The following is a 26,486-nucleotide window of genomic DNA, read 5'->3' on the forward strand; positions in this document are numbered from 1 at the left end:
GGAAGTAGCTTCAAAACTGCACTCTTCAAAGCAGAACCTTCAGATATTAAGGAACCATTTGTAGAAGAGTCCATTAGAAGAAGTCTTTGAGTTGCATGTGAAAAACCCCATTGTGCTTCCAGCTTGGAGAGAAATAAAACCAGAAAGTAGATAGCAGGAAAGGGAAAAGGGGGATAATAAGGCTCTCTTTCCAAGTTAATACATGTGTATCGCTCAGTCAGAGACCTAGGATCTCTCTCTTGTGCTCATCTCACCCCTTTCTCTTCACTATATACACTTGCTCTGCCAATAAAATTGTAGGCAAAGTCATTAGTGGCAGCCACTGTTTCTATTTGCTAAAAAAGGCTGAGGGGAGGGGGAAGGGAGGGAAGTCAGTAACACTTTATAGAAGAGTCCCACCACAAGAGAAAATATTCCTTATGGCAGAACTTGGAGAGATCTGGACACATTATAACTTTTTTCAAGTACTTCTGCACTGTTTCATGTTTTCATAACTTCTACAGTCTTTCAGATACTGAGTGATTGATTCCCTTCCCACATCCCCAGTCTTTCTCTTTGATCTCAACATTTCTTTTAAACCCTCACTTCCCATCTCAGTAACAACTCTGAGACAAAAGGACAAGGGCTAAGAAAATGGGGTTCAGTGACTTGCTGGGGTCACATAGCTAGGAAGTGTCTGAGGTTAGATTTGAACCAGGTCCTCTTGACTCCATACCTGACACTCTATCCACCCTGCCACCTAACTGCCCAGATCCCACCTTTCAATCCCAAGAACCAAAGTGAGGGAAGTTGGGACTGGGGTGGGGAAGAAGGGGTTATAACCCTTACCTTTTGAAGTTGGCAGCTGGGCTGTAATGTTTCCATTACACCAGTTTCCCTGACAGCACTCCACAGCTTGATCAGGGGATGGGGGAGTCTTACAGGTCATCTTCCCCTGCTCATATACTTGGAAGCATCCTTTCTGGTAGACTTGAACACCATCGTTTATGCTCAATGAGGCAAAACACTGTTGTCCCTCACAGTGATCCCGATTCCCACAGGATGTGCCTTCACACACACACATATACAGGTTTGAATTCAACTTTGGTTCCTCATCTGCAGAGGGGAGAGAAGAGGAAAGAAAATGGTATTTTCTCTTACAGGGGCATTAAACAGTGTCTTCAATCATGTGTGGATAATACAGTTTTGTTTTTTTTCTCTTGCTCAATTTAACATACCTAGGCAATTGCCTATGGGAAAAAGTCATAATAAGCAGAGAGCAGCTGAAGATACAAATATCTGAATTTAGTAGACCTGGGCATGAAATGTGCCTTGGCCTGAACCCCAAATCATTGGATGATTTGATTGAACAGACATTTAAGAGCTTTTGGGATAGACACTAAAGATATAAGGGCAAAAATAAACCTGTCCTACCATCAAGAAACTTATTCTACAACAATTATTTCATAAAATTTTGTGTGTTGTGGTACCCATTGGTAGCCTAGTGATACCTAAATGCCATTTCTCAACATTATGTGGTGGTTTTTTTTTTTTTAATTTACAGTGGAAGCTAACTGTGTCACCCTGGGCAAGTCACTTAATGCCCAATACCCAGCCCTTAATGCTCTTCTGCCTTTGAACCAATATACAGTATTGATTCTAAGATGAAAGGTAAGGATTTTTTTTTTAAATTGTAGTGAAAAAAATGCTAGTGTTCAGTTAGAGGTTAATAAAAATAAAGATGTCAAATTTTCCCATCCACATTCAAGGACCTCCAGAAATCTATCCATGGGCCTTCAAGATAAATTCTATGGCAGTCAGAGGGGCACAGTAGATAGAATAATCTAGGTCTGGAGCCAAGAAGACCTGAGTTATTCAAATTTGGCTTCAAACACTTGCTATCTGTGTTACTGCACAAGTCATTTAACCTACATTAGAATCAGTTTCCTTTTCTGTAAAATGAGGATAATAAAAATGCCCACCTTTTAGGATTGTTATGTGATGTAAATGAGATATTTGTAAAGCACTTAGCACTGTGCCTAGCATATAGTAGGTATAATATAAATGCTAACTAATATTACTATTGTGAAAAATATATAGCATATGTGTATGCATGTGTGTACCAATCAGAATGCCAAGTAATTTGGGAGAAAGGGCAGTAATAATCAGGATCTTTAGGTAAGTCTTCATGAAGGAGGGAACATCTAAACTGAAGCTTGAAAATGGGATTCTGATGAGTAGACAGAGATGAAGAGGAACAGTGAACACTGTCCCAAGTGAGGGCTGAAGAACAATTGCATCTGGTGTGGAAGAAGGGTAGGAAAAAAAAGTGGGATGCCAAATCCAGTAAGATCTTTTAATTAATTGTGCTTTCAAAGACTGGTTTTCGGATTCAGTTGTTCAAATCACTGCATCATTTTTTTCCTGGTTAAGTGAGTAGCTCAGACTTGCTGGTACTAACAGCTTTGGGTGCAGATGGCAGAGGAAAAGAGCAAGAAGGAGGGAGGAAGAGGGAAGAAAAGAGTTATCTAGAAATAAGAACATGAGGGGGGAAGGGTGAGAGAGAGAGAGATAGCAACAGAGAAAAAGAGTGACAGAGCAGAGAGAACAAGAGAGAGAAGGGGTGGAAGGAGAGGGGGGAATGAGGAGACAGAAAGACAGAGAGAGAGAGAGAGAGATGGAGAAGATCTTTGGAAGCAGCTAAGTCAAAACCCTGTTCAAATAAGGAAATTCAACTTTCTGAGCTCACTCTTGAGTCCTAAATTAGAAAGGGGCTGAGTTTCTATTGTTGAATACTCGGTAGTAGATTCTGTAGCACAGCTACCTCAATCTATTTTGAATCCATCTTTGAAAAGGGAGTTTGTAGTGACTGTGTTTTTAAGAGATGATCCCAATGATAGGTGTTAAAATACTGACTTAAAGTACACAGCAGAGGACTTAGAAGAAGCCATGGAAAAGAAACGGAGAAGACTCAGAAACTTCTGGGAAAGAGAACATTAACCTTCCCTCTTCCCTCTTTGAAAAGAGGTAAAATAAAAATGAACTGCTTGCTATAACACAGACATCACACCTCCACAGTTACTACCACATGAATGGGGATACATCCTATTTATAATCAATGTGATAGCTCTTTTGAAAAACTCTGAGAGATTTTTCCAATAGCAAATGAGTTTGGAAGAACAGCCCAAGTAGTCACTGACAGGGCTATGTATGGCATGACTTTCGCTAACCCAAATCCAGAACTCAAAGACTATATTAATGAGGAACAATTTTCATGGTGAAGAATGAATTCCCTTTTTCTCCTCCCTTCAGAAATATGATAGAAACTTTCCCAGTATCGGTCAGTATCAGTCAGTTAAGAAAAAAATAGGTTCCTTAATATATGAAGCATAATACAGATTGATTCTTCTACTCTCCCCCCCCCCCAACCAAATTAAGTGTGAACATTATAATTTCAAGGTTAATAGAAATGTCCCCCTATTTTATTGATACCTTTAGGCAGGTGTGTGTATGTATGCATGTATGTGTGTATCTCTAATGTTCATCATTCCCCACTGAACCTTTTTCTTATAACAAAGGAAAACATTTAAAACAAAAAAGATAAATTACATCTGACTTTTCATTTCAACACTTTCACCACAGCCTCTCCCAAAACTAAAAAAAGAGATGTATTCTTTCACCCTTAGTTCCATAAAAACAAGACTATTCAATGCAATTAATCTAAATTAGTTGTCTTTTGGTGGTGGTGTCAAATGCATTACCCTAGTCAATGTATCTTATATCTTCTATTCACTCTCATACAGGCTTTCCCATGTTTCTCAAATTCTTTATGTTTGTTGGTTCTTATAGGTCAAAGGGATCTTATTGCATTAATATATGAATTCATTTAGCTGTTCAAATAGTGAGTACCTAATTTGTTCCCGAATGTTCTTTCCCCCCAAAAAAAGAGAACTACAATGAATCTTGTTGCATCTGAGACTTTCCTGTCATTGACTTCCTTGATGTATGGTGCTATATAACAAATAACGTAAGAAAAAACTACTTTGTTTTTTAAATCCATATATATATATATATAAAATATGTGGTGTTTGGACCAGATGACTTCCAAAGTCCTGTATCCCCTCCAATTTTTGATGTGTAATCCTGAAATATATGCCCCATAATGAGGTATTGCTGGATCCAGCACTATGATATGAATATTTTATTGTCACCTTTTCCACAGATTTCCAAATGATTTTCTGGAAAAGGTGAACCAGTTAAATCTCTATGAACCTGATATAAAATGAAGGTATGAGGAATTTGGTCCAGATGGTCTCCAAAGTCTTTTCTAGCTTTAGATCATATGAACACTAACAATGCAGATGTATGAGCTTTATGGCAAGTCTAGACGTAGATCACCAGTTTCCAATAAGTAGCTAGACAGAGGAAAGGAATGTCAGCTATCCCACACAATAGCAAGTAAGCATTAAAAGAACCTGATGGCTTCTCTTAATGTGTATGGGGGTGGAGGTGGGAAATGAGGACAGGTTGAGAGCATCTAATCTAACCTTGACATTAGAGAGGAAGCAGTTAGCTGTTATAGTGCTGGGCCTACAGTCTGGAAGACCTGTGGATAGTGTGATTTTTCTTTTTTGTAAACTATTACCTTCTGTCTTAGAATGGATACTAAATATTAATTCTAAGGGGGAAGACTGGTAAGGGCTAGGCAACTGGAGTTAAATGTCTTGCACAAGGTTACGTAGATAGGAAGTATCTCAGGTCACATATGAACCCAGGTCCTTCCGACGCCAAGTCTGGTGTTCTAACCACTGTACTACCTGACTGCCCTGGATAGTGTGATCTTGAACAAGTCACTTAATCTGTTTGCCTCAGTTTCTCCAACTGTAAAAATAGCACCTGTTTCCCAAGGTTATTGTGAGGAACAAATTGGATAATATTTGTAAGACACATAATACTATGGCTGGCAAATTGAAAGTGCCATATAAATTCCAGGAAGCCTTTCCCAACCCCTCCTTCACTTATTCCCAATTTATCCTTTATATAACTCGTTTATACATATTCATTTGCTTGTTATTTCCCCCACTGGATTCAAAGCTTCTTGAGGGCAGGGACTGTCTTTTACCTCTTTTTGTATATTCAAAGCTTAGCACAACTGATAGAGGTTACCAGTAATGGAGCAGAGAATCAAAGCCAGGACTTCTGATTACAAATTCAATGTTCTCCCCACTATCTCCAGCTAAAAGGTCAGAAAGCTTCCAACAAATTCTAAAGGAACACCTAGTCCTAAGAAACCTGGGGTACCAAACTCAGTGAATTCATTTTCCCTTGACCCTCAGTTTCTCTGTGTGCTCTGGGGGGACAGTTCTTTCCAAGACCTCAAAGGAAATAGAAATAGTCTCTAATTCACCTAGAAATGAAACTAGTCAGGAATCTGCTATGGTTCAAATGAGTACCATGTTGTCTCTTTTGTTGTACATACTCAAGCATAGAAGAGAGGAATTGCAGTCACATTTAGGGTAATTTTCAACTTCTCTTGAGCCTTCATTCCTATGGTCTGAGAGTACTACACTGGTTATTTATTATTCATAAGAGTCTTAGCATAGCACTCTGCTTCTACCCAGCTGATGTCCTATTCTGCATTACAGTTATTTATTCATGTCATATCCACCTTACCAGATTGCACACTACAAAAGGATCTATATCTTATGTATAGTTACATCTTTCCTGGTGCCTAGCAAAGTGCTTTACATAGTCATAGAAAGAGGGACTTGGATTCCTGATTTACGGATCTAGATTTCATTGATTTAGGGAACTCACATAAGAGGAAATTCCCTTTACCAATGCAGGTTGGCACCTTCTCTGCAACTCATACTCTTGGAGAACTGCCAGAATACTTCTGAGTTAAAGTGATAGTCTGCCCTGGGTCACAAAGCTAGTAGGTATCAAGGGAATTTGAACCCAGGTCCTTGTGCCTTTAAGGCTAGGATTTCTATCCTCCATACCATGCTTTCACTTGCTTTATAGAGTCTAAGTAGGCACTTAATAAATGATTACTGAATAAATTAAAAGTCTTTATCTAGAAATTATTTGCCTTTCTTCTGTAGCTGAATAGAGATGACTATCTGAAGTAATAAATTATTCTTGTTCTGTGATGCCAGTGTCAAAGATCTGTCTGTCACTTTCCTTTCTAGCTAGAGAAAAGCAGAGATGAAAGAGGGTAGCTAGTAAGTATCTATAGTGCTTACTCAAATACCTTGTATGGAAAGTGGCCACACATCTACTGCTGAAAAGCAAGTTAGGGCACATTTGGCAAACAGTCATGTCTAATATTTTTTTCCCTTTTTAGAAACAAGCATCATCCTTCTCCTCATTTCCTGTCTTCCACTCAGACTTGTAAGGTTTTATAGTCCATACACTCTAACCCAGCTTTATCAACAAAACCAGTTAGGAAGAAATGTGTCCCAGATATCCAAATATACACAAAATAAGTTAATCCTTTGGAAATTCACAAATACAAAAGACTCCTCCCCTCCCTCTCTCTCTCTCTCTCTCTTTCTCTCTCTCTCTCTCTCTCTCTCACACACACACACACACACACACACACACACACACACCCCTAAGTGCCACCCTGCCAATTTCCCCTGGCAGACTGGTATGGTTCTAAGTGATGCCAAAGGGATTTTCTAAGCCAGGGTTATTAATTCAACAAGCAGAGTTACAAGCAAGACAGAGTTCTCAGATCTTGATCTTGACAATTCCAGGGAAAAATAGGACCTAAAATACCCATGAGTCACTTTTAGCAAATCTCCTCAATTTTTAAAAGCAACAACATCACAGAATTTAGGATTTGAAATTAGGGTTAGGGTTTTTTATTGGGGGGGGGGGGAATAATAGTCTTCAAATTGCTTTAAAGGTACTGTTGGGATGCCTTATCTTTCAGGCTCTCATAATACAGAATACTTGGTTACAGATCACTTCCTAGGACTACTTTACATGTATATGGAACAATAAAAGTCTGATAACCTATTTTATTGCAGACTGCAGAAATAAAATAGGAAGGACCTAAGCAGAGAGTTAGGTCCACTGAACAAGGATGACAAGGTAGTTAAATTAATCAGTAATCAGAATATTAAGCAAGGGAAATGACCTCTTTTCCCCTACATTATCTCATGCCCATTCTATTTGCTTGTTGTCTATGCACACAACTAGCATCTGCAAGGTGGCCTTCCACTATTACTCAATGTTATGACTGTTACTATATAACTTGTCTGGCATCAAGACCAGAACCATGTGAAAATATTTATAGGCTGTATGTGGTGAGTGACAGAAGACTAAGCTACAAGTAATCCTTTCATATCATGGAAGGATTGACTAAAGGAAACAATAAGATTGTAATCTTAGCATCACAACCTGAACTGGAGAGAAGGATTTGGATCATCATCATTAGCAGCACTGTCTTCATGTAAATCAGGACTATTTCTTTGTTAAATTCATCAGAGAGACTAGAGAGATGGAGAGGGTCCATAAAACTGAAGAAATACATAGAATCATAGCACAGGCACTTTGAAAGATTGACCAACTTTTAAAATCTGTATCCACTTGGGATAGAACAAGATAAAACAGGTTTAAATTGTAGGTTGGGGTATTTTAAATAACATAAAAGTTCTTTTTCATGTTCACTGACAAGGATTTCCAGTTTCACTGTGGCCAGTATTCTGAAAGATGACTTTTCCTGGCATGTGTCCCATCCAAGGCAAAGCCCTGGATGTATCCTAGGATGTTAGAGAAATAAAACAGAGTCCTAGAACAGCAGAGGGAATATATTATGGTTTTGTTGTCCACAATTTGGATGGATAAAGAAAGATTTAATAATCTCAGCTCAAGATCTCTGCAAAATTCAACAATTTCTGACAGAGACCAAGAAAAAATAGAGAAGAGCTCTGAAAGTGATGGTTTTAGCTGGCCTTCTGACAGAGTCATCACTGTTCAGTCCTTTGGTACAATTGTGCCTAAAAACTCAAGCAGCCTACAGTACAGTCCAATGACTTAGACTTTCCTGAGAGGAATACAAACACAGAAACAAACAAATCTATGCAGATAGAGATTCCTCTGGCACAAAAGGGTCTTTTGCCTGGTTCTCCTACTTCTTATTCCTTCCCAAACACATAGCTCAATCTCCATTTTCTAAAAAGACCAGCATAAAGGCCAGTTCAGAGATTGAGGTTCTCCTTGCCACTATTGAGGATGATTAAGGAGCTGGGATGCTGACCTCACCTTAGGGCCATGGCAACATCTGCTCCTTTGCCTCACAAATTATAGATCAGGACTCAGAACTAATTATAACCTTCTTCCATTATTCTTGGTCCTAGACCCTCAAACTTTGTCCTTTTAAATCTATACCAATCTTCCACATTGAAAGAAGAGATATAATCCAGACTTCCAAATACAACCCACCCTTTGTATTCAATTTTGAATGAGACAGTTGAGAAAAGACATTAAATAATAAACTGGAGAGGGCATTTGAAAAGATACCCAATTGGGGCAAACTAAGATGGTGAAGGGCCTGAAATCCATGTCATGAGTGCCTGGGAAGGAAGTAGGGACAATCAACCTAAAGAGAAGAAAAAGGAGATGAAGAATGGTCAGGTGAGGATACAAGGGTTAGTTTGGTTGCATTTAAAGGACTTTTAAATAAAAGGGTTAGACTTTTTCTCAGGACAGAAGAAGAATGTGTTGATGGTATGAAGGATGAATTAATGGACAAAAAGGGCATTTATTAAGCGCTAACCATTTGCCAGTCACTGTGCTAAGTGATATGGATTAAAGCATAAGCTAACAAAGAAGATCCTTAACATGAAGGATGTTATATTCCAATGGAAATAGACAATAAGTAAATGGGAATGGAAAAAGGTGGGGGGGGGGGGAGGTAGACACACCAACTAGTAAGAAGGAAGAGAAGCAGTCCAAAGAAAGAGTCAGATTGGTAATGAATGAAATGAACATTTTCGGCCCTCTTCTAAATCAAGGTAAAAGCAAGTCACCACTGATGAGAATAAATCCTCAGGATAGAAACTTCTTCAAAATTAGCAAAAGTGGTTTTGAATAAGTCTAGATAGGAGTAAAGTGAATATTACTGGGATTCCTCTGGAAATAGAGGCAAATTTAGATTTAATTCCAGGGAAAATCTTCCCAACCTCAATTAGAGGTATCTACAAATGGAATAGGTGACCTTAAAAAGTATCAAGTTACTCCTTGAATGTCTTCAAGCAGAGGAGAATTGTTCAGTATATTTTCATGGCCTTTCTGCTTTGACCTCAGATTTCTTTCACGTGTCAAGTTCTGTGATTTCACCAGGGTAACAGGGTAAAATGTGAAAAGTGGTACAAAGATTTGGGAGATTAGCTATAATCTGAGCCTATAGGCTCTTAATTTATGATGTAATCTCATTTTACAGGAGCCAGAAAGGGTAATGTAGTAATTAAAATATGATTATAAAAATCCAAAGCCTCAAAACTTTAATAAACTACAAAACAAGCACATCAGATTACTGGTGCTTTCCAATGGCATATTCAGTTTTCTCATTCAAAATGGCAATTTCTGGCATATTAGGTTTTAAGATTATAAAGAGCTGTCCTATGGTCTCTTAATCAGGGAATGCAATTTGGAATCATTCCAGTACACTGACCTGCACTTGCCAAGGGTGCACAAAGATTGTGCATCAGAAACATCAAGCTTAGTCATGGGTAAGCAGCACAAAAATATCCCTGGGACTTAATGTGGAAAGCATCAGTCATCCAGGTAAAAAGAGGGAAAATACCAGTGGATGGACACCACAAGCATTTGAGTTTTTATATACATCATAAAGAAAACACCCACTCTGAGACAACTAGGTCTCTGAATAAATTGCATATATTTCTGCTGATCAATCAACTTGATGCAATTGCCACTCTTATCACTGAGGGCAAATGAGCTCCTATTGATGAGTTTTTAAAATTTCAAGACATTTGCATACTCCGAAAAAGGCAAAGTATTCACATTAAATCACATAACAGCTAGAAAAGTCTAGGAACCTAGAAATTTCTTAAGTCTGCAGAAGCTTTCCTTGTCTCAAAAAGGGTTTTAAGAGATGGCAAGAGAAATGTTGCCTGCGCTCTGCACAGAGTAAAACCATAAAAAACTTTAAATGTCAATATAGATCTTAAAGCAGTGCTTAGTCACCAAGCTAGCATGTCTGTGCAGACCCATTTCTTCCTATTTAGAGGGGATATAGGTAGGAGGGGAAGGGGGGAGTATACAGAGTTCACGTATGTCTATCCACATAGATCCAATGTACAAAAAAAGGAAAGAGAATATGTTTGTCATTTTCTCTTTCATTGGGTGAAGAGAATAATAGCACCTAAAATATGCAACATGGTTCTGTTAACAGGATATTTAATATGTTAAAACAATGGCTGTCTCTTAACCCTATCTTTTCACAGCAGAATAAATTTGGGGTTTTCTTTCAGTAGTAGCTTTATTCAAAATAAGTTACCTTCAGATCAATAATTCTTAAAGGATGCCTAACTGAAATACAAGATCTGAGACCTTGTTGCCATTTTTCCTGTCACTGAAAGACTGGCACATTTCCCTGCTTGCTTTGCCTTAGGTAATAAAAAAAAAAATCTCCAGCCACCTTCTGATGGAACTCATAGAAAAGGGGGATAGGAGTAGAGAATGCCATGTTTTTTTATTTTGGTTGTACTAGGCTTTCAATTCATCAAGTCAAACCTTGTATAATCCAGCTCATCATCTCTAATCCTAATATCCCTCCAGTCAGCTAACATATTTACTAAGTGTCAGGTACCAAGAATACAAATCCAATACAAGATAGAAAGACCCTCCTTTACCTAAAGGGAGTTTACATTCTAATGAGGCGGATAGCATGGAAAAAGAAGATGAAAAGATGGGAGTGGATAGGAAACAAAAGTAACCTACTGCAAACAGGGAGGAAATTCCAGGGTACAGCCATGGCTGGCCTAGGGTCTGGGAAGAATCATCCAGAGGGAAAGACCACCCTAAATGGAGGTTTTTCAACTTCAAACTTCAGATCAAAAGGCTGATTTTAACTGCTCCATTAAGTAAAGAACCAGTAAGGAGACTAATATTAGGATTAAATAATGTCATCTTTTCTAGCTTTCTGTAGCAAAAGTGCTTGACTTTGCTATATGCAACATGCATACCTGAGAACTAGTTAATTATGGGAAATGTCTTTTTTCTTCACTTTCTCCTCCTATTTCCAGAACTGGATCACTGCTTCCAAAACAGAGATCATAGAGGTTTATAAAAATGAGTAGTTACAATCTGACTTTCAAGGGATTGGGAAAAATCTTTTCCCCACATAGAATAAGTAATTATGTCTTAGTTGGGGCGTGGAGAGACTGAAATATCATTGATAAGAAAATTAGGTCTTGATTTCCTTTGAATAGGGATAGGGAGGGAGACTAGATCTGTAATTTAAATGATTTAGGGAAATCACTAAAAGGAAATTCCTTCTACCACATGGGCCCCCACCTTCTCTGCAACTTAAAAGTCTTTCACAGTGGCAGAGGGCAGAGTGAGGTTATGTAACTTACCTAGGGTCCACACAGCCAATGAGAGAACCCAAGGTTTTCTGATTCCAACAAGCATGGCTTTCTATCCACTACATCACTTCATGACCAGGATGGGAAAATTCATCCTTTGTATTGAAGTAAAAAGATGGGGAAGGGGATATGTAGAGAGAAGGAAGATTATCCATCAGCTAAATCGCCCAGTTTGGAACTGGAGAGATCTGTATGTTGTGTAGGCAGACTGTAAAAATTCAGAAAGAGGTGATGATTTTGCTGACGTTTGCTCCAAGTTCACAGGCTACCTGGAAATTTGCTCTTATTTCCATTAGTTGTTCTAGCTCCAAGCTGAAGCATGCATTTTTACAGGAAGTCTACTAGATTTTAAGGTCCTTGAAGGGAGACTGTGGTTTATTTAATCTTTTTATTTTCTCTAGTACAATCACAATTTTCTACATATAGTGGGCACTAAGCTAAGCACTAAGTTGATTTGAGCTGAAGCCAAAGCCATTACCAGCAAGAAGGAAGGTTGACATTTCATAAGGACATCTTCTCCCACCCTCACACCCTGCCTCTTTCTCAAATACAACTCACCAGTTAGAGTTGGAGTAAGGGAAGAGGGGAAGAAACAACCTTCATGGGCTGTAATATCAACTTCCAATACACTTAACAAAAGATTGTGCTACACATTCTATGGTTGTTTCAAAACAATAGACCCCAGGCTCTGATCTGTTGGCACTGCCTCAGTCACTATAGGACATTGTTGGCAAAAAACACAGACTGTAATGCAGCCTCAAGGACACTGGATACACTTTGGTCATCTGTCACTGTTGAGGAGACATTACAGAAATCCAAATGCAATGGACAGAATCAGCTTGAAGCTTAACCCATCCGCCATGACCACCCAGGGATCCAGAAAGAGCTGATAGAAGATTAGACAGGTTAGAATGATGAACTCAAAGGGAAGGGGTCACTGACAGCAACGTCCACTGTTCCTTCTTTTCAGTCTCACAGGAGATGATGTGATTCAGATTCAGGACAAAGACTGGGCACGAGATATTGTCTACCTCTGGCTTCACCCTGCCAAAAGCAAAATTTACATCTCTCTGTCTCTGTCTGTCCGTCTGGCCGTCTATCTGTCTGTCTGTCTCTCTCTCTTCCTCTCTCCTTTCTAGACACTAGTTAGTTGTATAATAGAAGTAGAATAAGATGTTAAAAGGACACCAAATCATCTCTTGATCCTCACGAAAGGTAGAAAGTTTTCTTCAGTTGGCAAGCAGCAGCTTCACCTGCCCTGAGGCTAAGTCTTGATAAAACTTCAACATTTTTTGGAAAGGTCATCTTCCAGTTGAGGGAGGGGGTGGAGAGGAAAGAATGATGTCTTCAGACTCAGCTTCCAAGTTCCTGCCCCACCCCACACCTTCCTCACTCCCCATCCTTTATACAGATTTGAATACCACAGAGGCCAACTCAGGACACACGCCGAGGACTAAATTCTGGACTGGGCATACACATACACATACATGCAGCCATCTAAGCTACATTTACAGGTGATGGGAAACACATAAGAAAAGACAGATGATTCTCCGTCTGGCAAAAAGCAGGGCAAACAAAGATACTGCTTGTGTTCCTTTTCCTCCAACAAAAGTTCTAGACTCTTTATTCTGTCCTTATAAACAGATAGGAATTCTACAGGACCACAATGACTCCTGTCTGTCTTTGCAGGCTTGTTACATATTACTATCATTATCCCACAAAACAATCTCTGCAACACTGGTCTACTTGCGGTCCCTCTCCCCTCTCCACATCTTTGCAAAGGTGATCCTCCAAGTCTGTACTGAATGAATCTAGCTTCCTTCAAAGTTCAGTACCAAGTGCTATTGATGGGGTTTTTTCCTGATTCCCTCAATTGCTTTCTTTCTCCTAAACTCTCTCTTCTACCCCTACAAAAAATTACTTTTTGTGTGTGTGTGTGTATACTTTGTACTGTAGTAGTTGCTTATATGGCAATGTGGTGTTTGCTTGAGTAAAGTAGAAGCTGCCTGAGGTAAGGGCCTTTTTTTGTGTTTATATTTTTGTCTTTGACCTCTCTCTCTCTTTTTTTCTTGTCCCCTTTGCTTTTACCCCTCCTCCTAGCTCATTGCTGGTACTTAATAAATGCGTGATAAAGTTATGAATTCATTGTTTTTTGTTTGACTTTCATTTTTTAAAAGGACCAATAATATCACAAAAGTGTCTTGACTTGCTAGTAAGTTAGATTTAAGTGAGGTAGAGTTACACAGTTATTAGCTTCACTCTCTCTTCCAGAATCATTAAAGTTCTGTGTCAGAACAGACAAAAGGCAATGGCCTGGGATGCAATGGATGACCTTAGTATCTTCAGTTCTGACCAAGTTCTAAGAGCTCCACAGGGCCTGCTTCAGCCACCTTCACGGCTATTGGAACAAATTGTTCTCATCTGCCCATTCCACCAGGGGAAGCTTTCACATGCTTGGGGTAGACATCCCCATCCCTCCATCTTACTGGCAGGTTTAAGGTCTTCTGGTTACCCACAATCTGATGTAGCCTGTCTGCTGAGACAGTTTTACCAGGGTGTGACCACTGTATATGCTACAGCTTCTTGGAACCACAGAGGAGAGTTGGGTGAAAGGTAGACACCAAAGTTAGATAAGAAACCCTGAAAGGGCTCTGTAAGCCCTCACACCACAGGTGCTACTCCATCCAGAAAACCCCATACAAAACAGTATGGCTACTCTGAAGAGCCACTTGAAACTATGCTCTATATATCTTTTGACCCAGCAATACCACAACCAGGTCTGTATTCTCAAAGAGATCAAAGGAAGAGAAAAAAGGGGCTATAAATACAAAATATATTTATAGTGGCTCTTTTTGTCACAGGAAAGAACTGAAAATGAATGAAGTGTACATCAATGGAATACTATTGTGCTGTAAGAAATGAAGAAAAGGGCAGTTTTAGAGAAACTTGAAATAATTCAGAGTGAAGTTAGCAGAACCAGAAGAACAATTTATACTATAAAAACATTGTAAAAATGAGTAACTTTGAAAATTCTCAAGAACTCTGATCAGTGCAACAACAATCAACCACAATTCCAGAGGAATCTACCTACCTTTTGTTAGAAAAGTTATACACACTAAATAAGTAAAAATAGACATTTATAATATGGCCAATTTGAGATTGTTTGGCTTGATTATGCACATTTGTTACAAGGATGTTGCTTTTTGTTTCTTTTTCCCCCCTTCAATGTGAGGTAAGGAGTAAGACAAATTAAATGCTTAATTTTTTTAACATAAAATATTAGTGCTTGTTGGCATGGATTGTGGGTCTCTATAAACACATGCAGACACACAAATATTAACAGACTAGTTTGTACTCTATTGGACTTAGTGAGTTATATAAACAACTACCACTTTCCATAGCAATATTGGGCTCTGGAAGAAGAAAGCTGTCCAAATCTAAATTTCATGTGGTCACTGAGAATAGCAGAGGCTATAGGAATATCCAGAACAACCTGATGCAACAGATTGCCTTTGGCTTTGCAAGCTGCAATGCATGGCAGAACTAAAGATAACACTCACAAGTATAATGGGTCACTTTTAAATAGTATCCTTAATACCATTGGTCATTTCAAAAGTATTTCCTTCCAGTCTGCATCCATCCACATTGCTGTGCCAATCATGTCCAACCTCAACAGCCTGCTGCTACATAGATGAAACCAATAGTGAAAGAACCAATTCCCTAAGAAGGGGTGAGGAAGTTGGAACTGGTTTCAAATGTTGAGAGAGAGGGGGGAAAATGGCAAGAGAGAACACCACTTGCAAAACCAATACAGTAGATGACTCTGTAGCTTAAGGGCAGGCTTAAAAATAACAGATTTTTAATAGCTGCACCTCTCCTTCCTTGGTCCTGAAGGAAGAACTAATGGCTATTATCCAAAAGTTTTTCAGGAAAGCCCTCCCCACACCTTCCAAGGGAAAATTTATACCCTTAGATTATCTGACCAGCATTTGGCTGGGCAGTAAGAAACCATCCTGTGTCCATGACCACATGCTGTACATACACCGCCACTGGAGTCATCAGCTAAGTGTGGCAAGGCCAAATGGAACAAACCCATTGCTCAGCAGACCCTAGAATCTGCCTCCTGTCCCTGATCATCCCCATCACCTTTCTGCCCAAGAACATGTGTCAAATCTCCTTGGAGGGAGATTCCAAATTGTCATGCAGGAGGGTGGCAGCCTGCCAGGTGATGTGTCAAAAGGGACAGGTGGAGGTGTTAAAGGGACAGGTGCAAGATGGGCTATTTTCAGTAGCTATCAATTTAAATGTGGAGCTGAGTACACTCAATAGTCAGAATAAGTTTTGGTTCCAATTCAAAAGTAATGCAGTCAAGAGAAATACACACCTTTCATCAGCTGCTGGACCATACAGCTGTCCTTCAGCTTCTCCCGAGACAGGAGCAATGGAAATAATTCATGCTAGTCAGCTAAAACACCAATGAACAACTCAGGCACTTGAAGTTCCTTCGACTACAGTATAAGCATTAATTCCTTCAAAATGACAGGATCAAAGATTGAATTTAGCATCCTGCAAAAAAACACTGACTCCAAGACTCTAAACGAACACTCTAATGCAAATACTAACAACATGACAATGGGTTCGAATCAAGAACACATGTGATACCCAGTGGAATCACGCGTCAGCTATGGGGGTGGGGGGAGGAAAAGAAAATGATCTTTGTCTTTAATGAATAATGCTTGGAAATTATCAAATAAAATATTATTTTTAAAAAACTGACTCCAGAATTACAGGACTTGGGTTCAAATATGACCGCTGGCAGTTTTCATGCTCCTGCATAAGTTAGTTCTCTTCCCTAGATCTCAATTTCCTCATATGTAAAAAAAAATTAGATAGCCTCTGAGGTCTCTTCCAGACTGTGCCTCTGAATTGCAAGGGAAAAAAGTTGGGAATGTGCCTAATTTTTTATCACAAGATTGGAAAAGATCCAAGCCAAGATTTCATGATCCTCTCTGATCTAGCCAGTCTAGAGTCTTAAAGTGGAAACAGAAAAAGGAATAACATGACTCTACTTCCAAGTCCAGAATATAAGGGATAGATGCAAAGTAGTCTGCACCAGAAAGGGAAACCAAGCATGCAGAAGAAAGCAAGCTTTTTCCAAGTGCTAGAAGATGAAAGAGTATGGGAGGAAGAGATCTAGGATACTTGAAATAATGATTCCATTGTTGGAGATACCTGTATTGTATTATAGGCAGTGTTATCAAATATAACAACAAAAAAGATATTATCTGTTGAAAGATTTTCATAGCAGAATTATATCAGAGAAAAAAATGGCAGCAACCTACGTATCGAATAATAATCATAAGATGTTTAAATAAATTGAGATACACTGAAATAGTGGGATACCATGCTGCAATTAAGTAAAAATATAAGGAAGATAGCCTTGAGAAATCTAGAAAGAACTTTATGAAAGAGTGCAAAGTAAAAAAGCAAAACAAGAATGAGTATATACTACTTACAATCATGAGGAAAAGTTAACAAGAATGAATCAGGGGGGAAACACTGATGATGACTTAGAAGGCATTTTAAGTTATCCTTTATGGGTTGAAATTAATTTAAATGTAAATCATTACTAAGCAAGTTTAATTGCTCTTAAAGCAATTAATTTTTTTAAAGCTCTAGAGATGAAAAAGAGATTAACAATAAAATAGTGTTTTAAGAGGACATGGTGGAATGGGAGGGCAGAGAAAGATGGGGCTGAAAATGAGGGGAAATGTAGAAGCTGCAATAATAAAAACCATTTTACCTCAACAGACTGTGCCTCTGAATCACAGGGGAAAAAGAAGTAGGAATGTGCCAGTCACAGAACTGGAAAAGAATACTGGATCCACAGTGACCCTCCAGGATTTGCCAGGATGACCAAAGGTAAATATATTCTCTTCCATAGCTTGTCTTTCCAGGACAAGCCAGGAACCAACCTTCAAATAAATCAACAACAACATCTCGCCTCATCAAATGATATTGTAGAAATTTCAAACTGATCTTATTATAGAAAAGCAATCCACTGAAGGCTTCCCTTGATATTCATATTTTGGTGTGGTTGTTGAAGATTATGCCAAATGAGGGGCAGAGATTGTCTTTTCCTCTTTTAACAATTTTCTCATGGCTGTAACTTAGAGTGATTTTCTTCTATGACAAATTTGCCAAAGGTTTTAGCTGTTGTGATAGAGAAGTTACACTGAGGCTGTCAATCAACTACCCTATTGCTCCAAAACATCTACTCCATCCCCATCCCCCACAACCACAATCCTATTTCCATGTAAGCTGTTTGAAGGTAGATACTGTCTTCTTTTGGAACTTGTATCCCCAGCCCTTGGCAAATAATAAACACTTAATATTCCTTCTCTCATCATATAGTCATGAACAAAATCCAGATGGAAACAACTGTCTGAGAAAGTAGGAGGCTTTAAGTGCTTCAATTTATGAACAATGTTATGCTGATGGAAACTCATCCTCAATGACATACATGGGCACTTATGAAAACAGCCTACTGTTTTCATCAAAAAAATCCAAGTGGATTTTGTTTAGGTTAAAGCAAACAATTAGACTAAAAATCCATTGTTAAGTCTTTAAGTTTCTATCCCTGGAAAAGGTGTTTCAACTAGTCGAATGAGCCAAGACTGGAATTAAATAGAAAGTACAAATTGGGTTTTAGTAACATAAGAAACTGAGGCACCCTCAACATCTAAAGTTGTTTTTGCTGCCAAACAGCCCATGTTTTTAATATTAACATTCACTCTATGATGCTATACAGAAGGGAACTCCAGCTTCATTAAACTTGACTTTCCCTCCTATCCTTTATAACCTAGACAACCTGGTCTTCACACACAATAATCCAACAACTGTCTCTACGTCTTTCTACTAAACATCTCCCACCCTATTCCCACCATACTTGGGTTATTCTTCCTCCTCAAACTCCACCTTATAGAATCCTTCTCTTCCTTTGAGACAAAGTTCAAGTGCTATCTTCTACATGAAGGATTTCCAGAACCACTCCAACTGGTAGTGCCCTCATTTTCAAACTACTATGTGTTTAAGTGTGTTGTATTTATATGTTTATTGTCTTTCTGTTTTTTTTTTCTGTATGAACTCAATTGTTTCACTGTTTACTTTTTATCCCAACACTTACACTAGTACCTAGCACATAGTGAACACTTAAATGCTGGTTGATTGAACATGGTTTCTGAAGGCTCAAAATCTTTGGTGACTCAAAGAGATGATGCATGGTGGCTGTAAAGAGTCCTCATTACCAATGATTATTTTCATGAGAATTAAGATAAAAACATCATCCAAGGGGCAACTAAGTAGCACAGAGGATAGAAGGCCTGACCTGAAATTAGGAGGACCTGGGTTCAAATCTGACCTCATATACTTCCTAGTTGTATGACCCTGGGAAAGTCTCTTAATCCCAATCACTTAGCCCTTGTCACTCTTTCGTCTTAGAATTGATACTATGATAGAAGGTACAGTGCTTTATTTTTTTTTTAATCATCCAGATCACATATGACTGGCAAGGGGCAAAATCTAATCATAGAACAGGGCAAAAAACACCAAACTATTACATTAGTATCCATAAAATTTTGACAGACTCATAGGAAAGTTCCCAATGAATTAGGCAAATGGTTTTGGAGGATTAATGGAAGGACATGGCAAGAAGCACAAGGCAAGAAGACATAAATGAATGGGTTTCTAGCTAAGCAGATTAGTAAAATCTCCACATGAAAGACATAGCTAGTTAGTCGTTCAAATTATCACCATTTACTCCTAGGTTCAGAATTCTTTGGGATGGGTGAGATTACTGACCCCTAAACTCCTTATTGAGCAATCCAGCCACTCGATCTGAAGTTGGATAGATAGAAAATGAGAAATGTAATTTATGTAAACAATTGATTCAGACTTGGTTTGCTGCCATGCTAATATATTAATTGAACATTTGGACTCACTCGTCAAGTTGCAATAAATGTCCTCTCTCCACAAAAGCTTAGAAAGGCCAATCAAGGAAAGGGGGGAAAAAAACCTGGGGTGACAACAAATTAGAAAAGGTAAAAGGCCTAAAATGGAAAAACAATGCCTCTGTTCAGGCAATCCCAGCACAGAGGCAGTTACAAAAATGGTGACATTTGGGGAAAAACCTTAAAATGGCTTCTTAGAAAATATCAAATCTTACACAGAGCCTTAGTCTCCAACATAAGCCAAATGATATGGTTGTGACCCTTATGGAAAGTTGAAAATGTCTGTGAATTCAGACCCAAAACAAAAGACACAAAAGAGAAATCCATGGTTATATTGTTTTTATTGCCATTTCAATGGGACTTTCCCCAGATGAATGTTTCTTTGCTATCAAAGCACCCCTGACAAGTTGTGCACAATACTGAAATATTGTTTTAATAAAAAGTTCCTACATAATACTATCAGTATTATAAATCAAATAAACTATGCTCAACATCTAAACTTTATCACAATGATATGTAGATGATAATACAATGATGATGTAGTTACAGTTGCAAAATTCTGCCCTGCAGGCTATGTTTTCATGTCTTTGTCTGCTCTTTGTATTAATTTAGCCTTGACTAGACTAAAACATTTCTCTTCTAGAGGAATATTTTACCAAGTGACTTCAAAAGCATTAAAGCATAGGTGAAAGTGCCAGAATTCACAAAGGCAGCCCAAAGTCACAGAAAGATTTTAGCATAAATGTGATAATTCATTATACACTCAGCTGTAAGCAAGCCATCAACTAAGCAAGAGGGAGATACGAAGTTTACCAAAATGCCTCATTCTCTACCCTTGGTATGCTTACAAATCTAGTATACATATCTTTACACAAAAACAATATAAAACAACAAATAAGGCTGTTGGAGAAACATTTTGTCATGATCTAAATGTGGTCAGAATAAAAAGGATTTTGAACAAAGTCTAGAAAGATTTCATGGAGGAAATTCCATTGAGTTGAGCTTCAAAAAATACATTTTAGGAACCATAGAAAAAATATTCTAAATTAATTAATCAAGGAAATTTTCAATTAAAAAAATAAAATATTAATGATGGCCTTAAAAAAAATAGTAGGAAGAATCTGACTGAGGAACAAGGGGGATGAGGACACAGCATCTATGGGACATAAGAGAGAGAATAGCTGAGGGTGACTGAAGTGTCCAGTATGAATCAAAAGGCAGGTTCAGATATGCCCAAAAGATAATATGTCCCCAGATCATAGAAGACTTTGGTTGCTAGGTGAAGAAATCTGAAATGTATTTAATAGGCATAAGAGAACTATTGAAAATTTCTGAGAAGAAATAAGACCATTCTCTATGAATAAAGAAGATGAAGAAAGATGGATAGGAGAGGAGTATATGAGGGAACAGTGGTAGTAAGACCTGTGAGGCTGTGGAAACAAACCAAGTTTTCTAGCAATGTGAAGATGGAATTTGATAGCTGAATGGATGTCATGGATGAAGAAGAGGAAACATACTATTAACAATTCCATATTGGGAGAATAGAAAAGCTAGAATGCCCCCGCTGATGAACATAAAAATAAAACAAGATTCACACAAATCCAAATTTCTCCCCTCCTGTCTTGCACCTCCCAACTCAAGAAAGAAAAGGGGGAAAAAAGACAGTTGATTTTAAAAAATTATATCCAAAGCATAATTTCAGCTCATGAGAATCAGTTTACTGTAACTACTTCTATCTTATGACCCAAGGCTAAAGTACATGACAGCCAGACAAGGTAATATACATTTATAATCCCTTGAGCTCATGAGTTCTGAGCAACAGTAGAACTAAGAAGTATTCACACTAAATCCAGCACTATAAAGCGAGTCCCAGCTTCTCTCCTCTTCCTACCCTCCAGTGGAGGCTATAGTTGCCTCCCAAAGGCAAGACAAGAGAACTCAATCTATGAATGAAAGAATGGGTAGATAAATAGTGCTATAAAGAAACAGATAAATAACTAGATTAAGTGAGATTATGGCATATATGTGAATTTGGATCTTCTTGATAAATGCATCACATGTTCAGGGAGGCGATGTAAAACAAAGATTCTAGTTAACATTGATTGCTCCTGAATTAGATTACATCACATTACTTTTCACAGCTTTTAAAATAAGCCACACTCGAATGAACTAACCCATAAAATGGAAGCAAATAGCAGAGTGGATTAGAAACCAAAATCCTACCATATATTGTCTACAAGAAACACACACGAGGAAGGTAGACACACATAGGGTAAAGGTAAGTGGATGGAGCACAATATATTGGGCATCAACTGAGAAAAAGGCGGGAGACACAATCATGATATCTGACAATGCCATAGTAAAAATAGATCTAGATAAAAGAGATAGGGAAGGTAATTACATTTTGGTAAAAGGTAGTATAGACAAAGAAGAAATATCAGTACTCAATATGTCTGCACCAAATGGCATAGCATCCAAATTTGTAAAGGAGAAACTAATAGAGTTTAAGGATGAAATAGATAAAATTAGAGTTAGTAGATATGTGGATAAAAATAGGGACAAAAAGGAATACACCGTCTTTTCAGCAGCACATGGTACATTCACAAAGATTGACCATGTACTAGGGCATAAAAATATTGAAAACAAGTGCAAAAGAGCAGAAATGGTAAATGCAACCTTTTTAGATCACAATGCAATAAAAATAATAATTAGTAAGGGTACATGGAGAGACAAAAAAAATTAAATGGAAATTAAATAATATGATTTTCTAAAATTGGTTAAAGTACAAATCAAAGAAACAATAATTTCATTGAAGAAAATGACAGTGATGAGACATCCTTTCAAAATCTATAAGATGCAGTCAAAGCAGAACTTAGAGGGAAATTTATATCCTTAAGTACATATGTTAACAAATTAGGGAGGGCAGAGGTCAATGAATTGGGCAAACAAATTTAAAAAACTAGAAAGTGAACAAATTAAAAATCCTCAGAGGAAAACTAAATTAGAGATCCTAAAAATTAAAGGAGAAATTAATAAAATTGAAAGTAAAAGAAATATTGAATTAATAAATAAGACTAGAAGCTGGTGCTTTGAAAAAACAAATAAAATAGACAAAGTATTGGTCAGTCTAATTAAAAAAAGGAAAGAAGAAAACCAAATTGACAGTATCCAAGATGAAAAGGGAGATCTCACCTCTAATGAAGAGGAAATTAAGTCAATCATTAAAAATTATTATGCCCAATTATATGGCAATAAATATGGCAATCTATGTGATATGGGTGAATATTTACAAAAATATAAATTGCCTAGACTAACAAAGGAAGAAATAGACTACCTATACAGCCCCATATCAGAAAAAGAAATTGAACAAGCCATCAAAGAACTCCCTAAGAAAAAATCACCAGGTCCAGATGGATTCACAAATGAATTCTATCAAAAATTCAAAGAACAATTAATCCAATATTATACAAACTATTTGACAGAATAAGCAAAGAAGGAGTTCTACCAAATTCCTTTTATGATACAAATATGGTACTTATTCCAAAGCCAGGCAGGTCAAAAACAGAGAAAGAATACTATAGACCAATCTCCTTAATGAACATAGATGCAAGTATCTTTAAAAAAATACTAGCAAAAAGACTCCAGCAAGTGATCATATGGGTTATTATGATCAGGTGAGACTTATACCAGAAATGGAAGGATGGTTCAATATTGGGGAAACCATTCACATAATTGACTATATTAACAAGCAAACCATCAAAAATCACTTGATTATCTCAATAGATGCAGAAAAAACCTTTGAAAAAATACAGCACTCATTCCTATTGAAAACACTAGAAAGTATAGGAATAGAAGAGACTTTTGTAAGAATACACAGTATATATCTAAAACCATCAGCAAACATCATCTGCAATGAGGATAAAAAAGAAGCCTTCCCAATAAGATCAGGAGTAAAACAACGATTCCCATTATCACCTCTATTATTTAACATTGTACTAGAAACACTAGCAGTAGCAATTAGAGAAAAAAAAATAGAAGGAATTAAAAAAGGCAATGAGAGACCGAGCTATCACTCTTTGAGGATATAATGGTCTACTTAAAGAACCTGGAGAATCAACTAAAAACTAGTAGAAATAGTCAACAACTTTAGCAAAGTTGCAGGATACAAAATAAATCCACATAAAGTCATCAGCATCTCTATATATTTTCAGTCCATCTCAGCAGCCAGAATTAGAAAAAGAAATTCCATTTAAAATCACCCTAGACAAGATAAAATACTTAATAAAATACTTAGGAATCTATCAGCCAAGACAAACACGGGAACTATATGAACACAACTACAAAACTAGATCTAAATTAAATTAAAATTAATTAAAAACAATTAAAACTAGATCTAAATAATTGGAAAAACATTAATTGCTCATGGGTAGGACGAGCTAACATAATAAAAATGACAATCCTATCCAAATTAATTTACTTATTCAGTGCCATACCCATTGAACTACCAAAAAAACTTTTTTACTGAATTAGAAAAAACCATAACAAAGTTCATTTGGAAGAACAAAAGATCTGGGATATCCAGAGAAAAAATGAATAAAAAATGTAAAGGAAGGTGGCCTAGCAGTACCAGATCTCAAACTATACTATAAAGCAGTGGTCATCAAAACAATATGGTACTTGCTAAGAGACAGAAAGGAGGATCAGTGAATTAGACTTGGGTAAGTGACCTCAGCAAAAGAGTATATGATAATTCCATAGATCCCAGATTTTGGGACAAAAATCCACTATTTGATAAAAACTGCTATGAAAATTGGAAGACAGTATGGGAGAAATTAGGTTTGCATCAACATCTCACACCCTCTACCAAGATAAACTCAGAATGGGTGAATGACTTGAATATAAAGAAGGAAACTAAAAATAAATTATGTGAACATAGAATAGTACACATGTCAGATCTTTGGGAAAGGAAAGATTTTAAGACCAAGCAAGAGTCAGAAAAAAATTACAAATTGTAAAATAAATAATGTTGATTACATCAAATTAAAATAGTTTTGTACAAACAAAACTAATGCATCCAAAATTAGAAGGAAAGGAACAATTTAGGAAATGAATCTTCATAACAAAAACCATAAAAATAGGTCTAATTACTCAAATTTATAAAGAGCTAAATCAATTGTACAAAATATCAAGCCATTCTCCAATTGATAAATGGGCAAAGGACATGAATAGGCAATTTGTAGATCAAGAAATTAAACTGTTAATAAGCATATGAAAAAATGTTCTAAATCTCTTATAATCAGAGAGATGCAAATCAAAACAACTCTGAGTGATCACCTCACACCTAGCAGATCGGCTAACATGACAGCAAAGGAAAGTAATGAATGCTGGAGGGCATGTGGCAAAATTGGGACATTAATACATTGCTGGTGGAGTTGTGAATTGATCTAACCATTCTGGAGGGCAACTTCGAACTATGCCCAAAGGGTGCTAAAAGACTATCCTTTAATCCAGACATAGCACTGTTGGGTTTATACTCCAAAGAGATAATTAGGAAAAAGATTTATACAAGAATATTCATAGCTGCGCTCTTTGTGGTGGCAAAAAATTGGAAAATGAGGGGGTGCCCTTTGATTGGGGAATGGTTGAACAAATTATGGTATATGTTGGTGATGGAATACTATTGTGTTCAAAGGAATAATGAACTGGAGGAATTCCATGTGAACTGGAATGACCTCCAGGAATTGATGCAGAGTGAGAAGAGCAGAACCAGGAGAACATTATATACAGAGATTGATACACTGTGGTACAATCAAATGTAGTGGACTTCTCCATTAGTGGCAATGCAGTGATCCTGAACAACTCTGAGGGATTTACGAAAAAGAACACTAACCACATTCAGAGAGAAAACCATGGAAGTAGAAACACAGAAGCAAAAGCAATTACTTGATCACATGGGTCGATGGGGATATGATTGGGGATTTAGACTCTAAATGACCACCCTAATGCAAACTTCAACAACATGGAAATAGGTTTTGATCAAGGACACATGTAAAACCCAGTGGAATGGTGGGCTATAAGAAAGGATGGGGAGTGGGGAGGGAAAGAATATGATTCTTGTAACCAGGGGAAAATGTTATAAATTGAGTATTTCAATAAAATTTTCTAAAAAAAAATAAACCCCACTCTCTCCAGTCCTCTAGATCATGATCTAAATCAAAGGTCTGTGAACCTTAATGTTTTGATAATTGCATTTTTAAAAAATACTCATACCAGTAAGGGCTCAGAAACTGGGGTTAAGTGACTTGCCCGTGGTCACATAGCCAGGAAATGTTAAGAGGCAAGATCTGAGAGGTGAAAAAGTTATTTCAATAAATTCATTCCTTTTATAATCCTATGCTTTTTACTTTAAGTAGTTAAAAACCATTGTTCCAATGAAGCGTACAAAGGCTTCTCCAGAAAGCTAGTGGGGTCCATGACACAAAAGGTTAAGAATCCCTCTTCTAGAAGATGAAGTTTGCAAAATATTTTGAGGAAGAAAGTGCATTCATACCAATTATCTTAAAATCAACATTAGCCTTAGTTAATTATTTTTATTTTCCTTATTGGCTATTTCTGTTGCTAAACTCTGAGAAACTATGGTTATTTTTATTATGCATTTATTTCTCTGTTGTTTTTTTCTGGGGGATGGGAATGTGTTTGGATGACTTTAATTATATTTTATTTGTTTAATGGGGGTGACAGAAGTAATGGGTATAAGTCAGAGATCAGTGTTCTTTTGCGCTATATTGGGAAGAAATAAAAATTGTGTGCAATTTCAACATTTCTCTTCCATTCATTCAAGGCTTCTGATGCCTCCTTCCTCAGCACACCAAGTTCT

The 26,486-nt window shown here is 37.4% G+C and overlaps 1 protein-coding gene across 3 annotated transcripts in view; it reads right to left on the bottom strand.

Moving 5' to 3' along the window:
- The window catches only part of ACVR1 (activin A receptor type 1), a 158,827-nt gene that overhangs the window by 47,337 nt on the left and 85,004 nt on the right, over positions 1 to 26,486 (bottom strand). For 2 of the 3 annotated variants that reach the window (XM_007494196.3, XM_056793885.1), the window contains one exon: positions 829 to 1,095. In XM_007494196.3, coding sequence (XP_007494258.1) covers positions 829 to 1,095 — 267 coding nt within the window. Of the gene's footprint in view, positions 1 to 828; positions 1,096 to 15,984; positions 16,135 to 26,486 lie in introns of those variants that run through there. The other variant, XM_056793886.1, reaches the window with a different exon arrangement.

Source organism: Monodelphis domestica, chromosome 4 (assembly GCF_027887165.1).
Source record: "Monodelphis domestica isolate mMonDom1 chromosome 4, mMonDom1.pri, whole genome shotgun sequence".
Lineage (NCBI taxonomy): Eukaryota > Metazoa > Chordata > Mammalia > Didelphimorphia > Didelphidae > Monodelphis > Monodelphis domestica.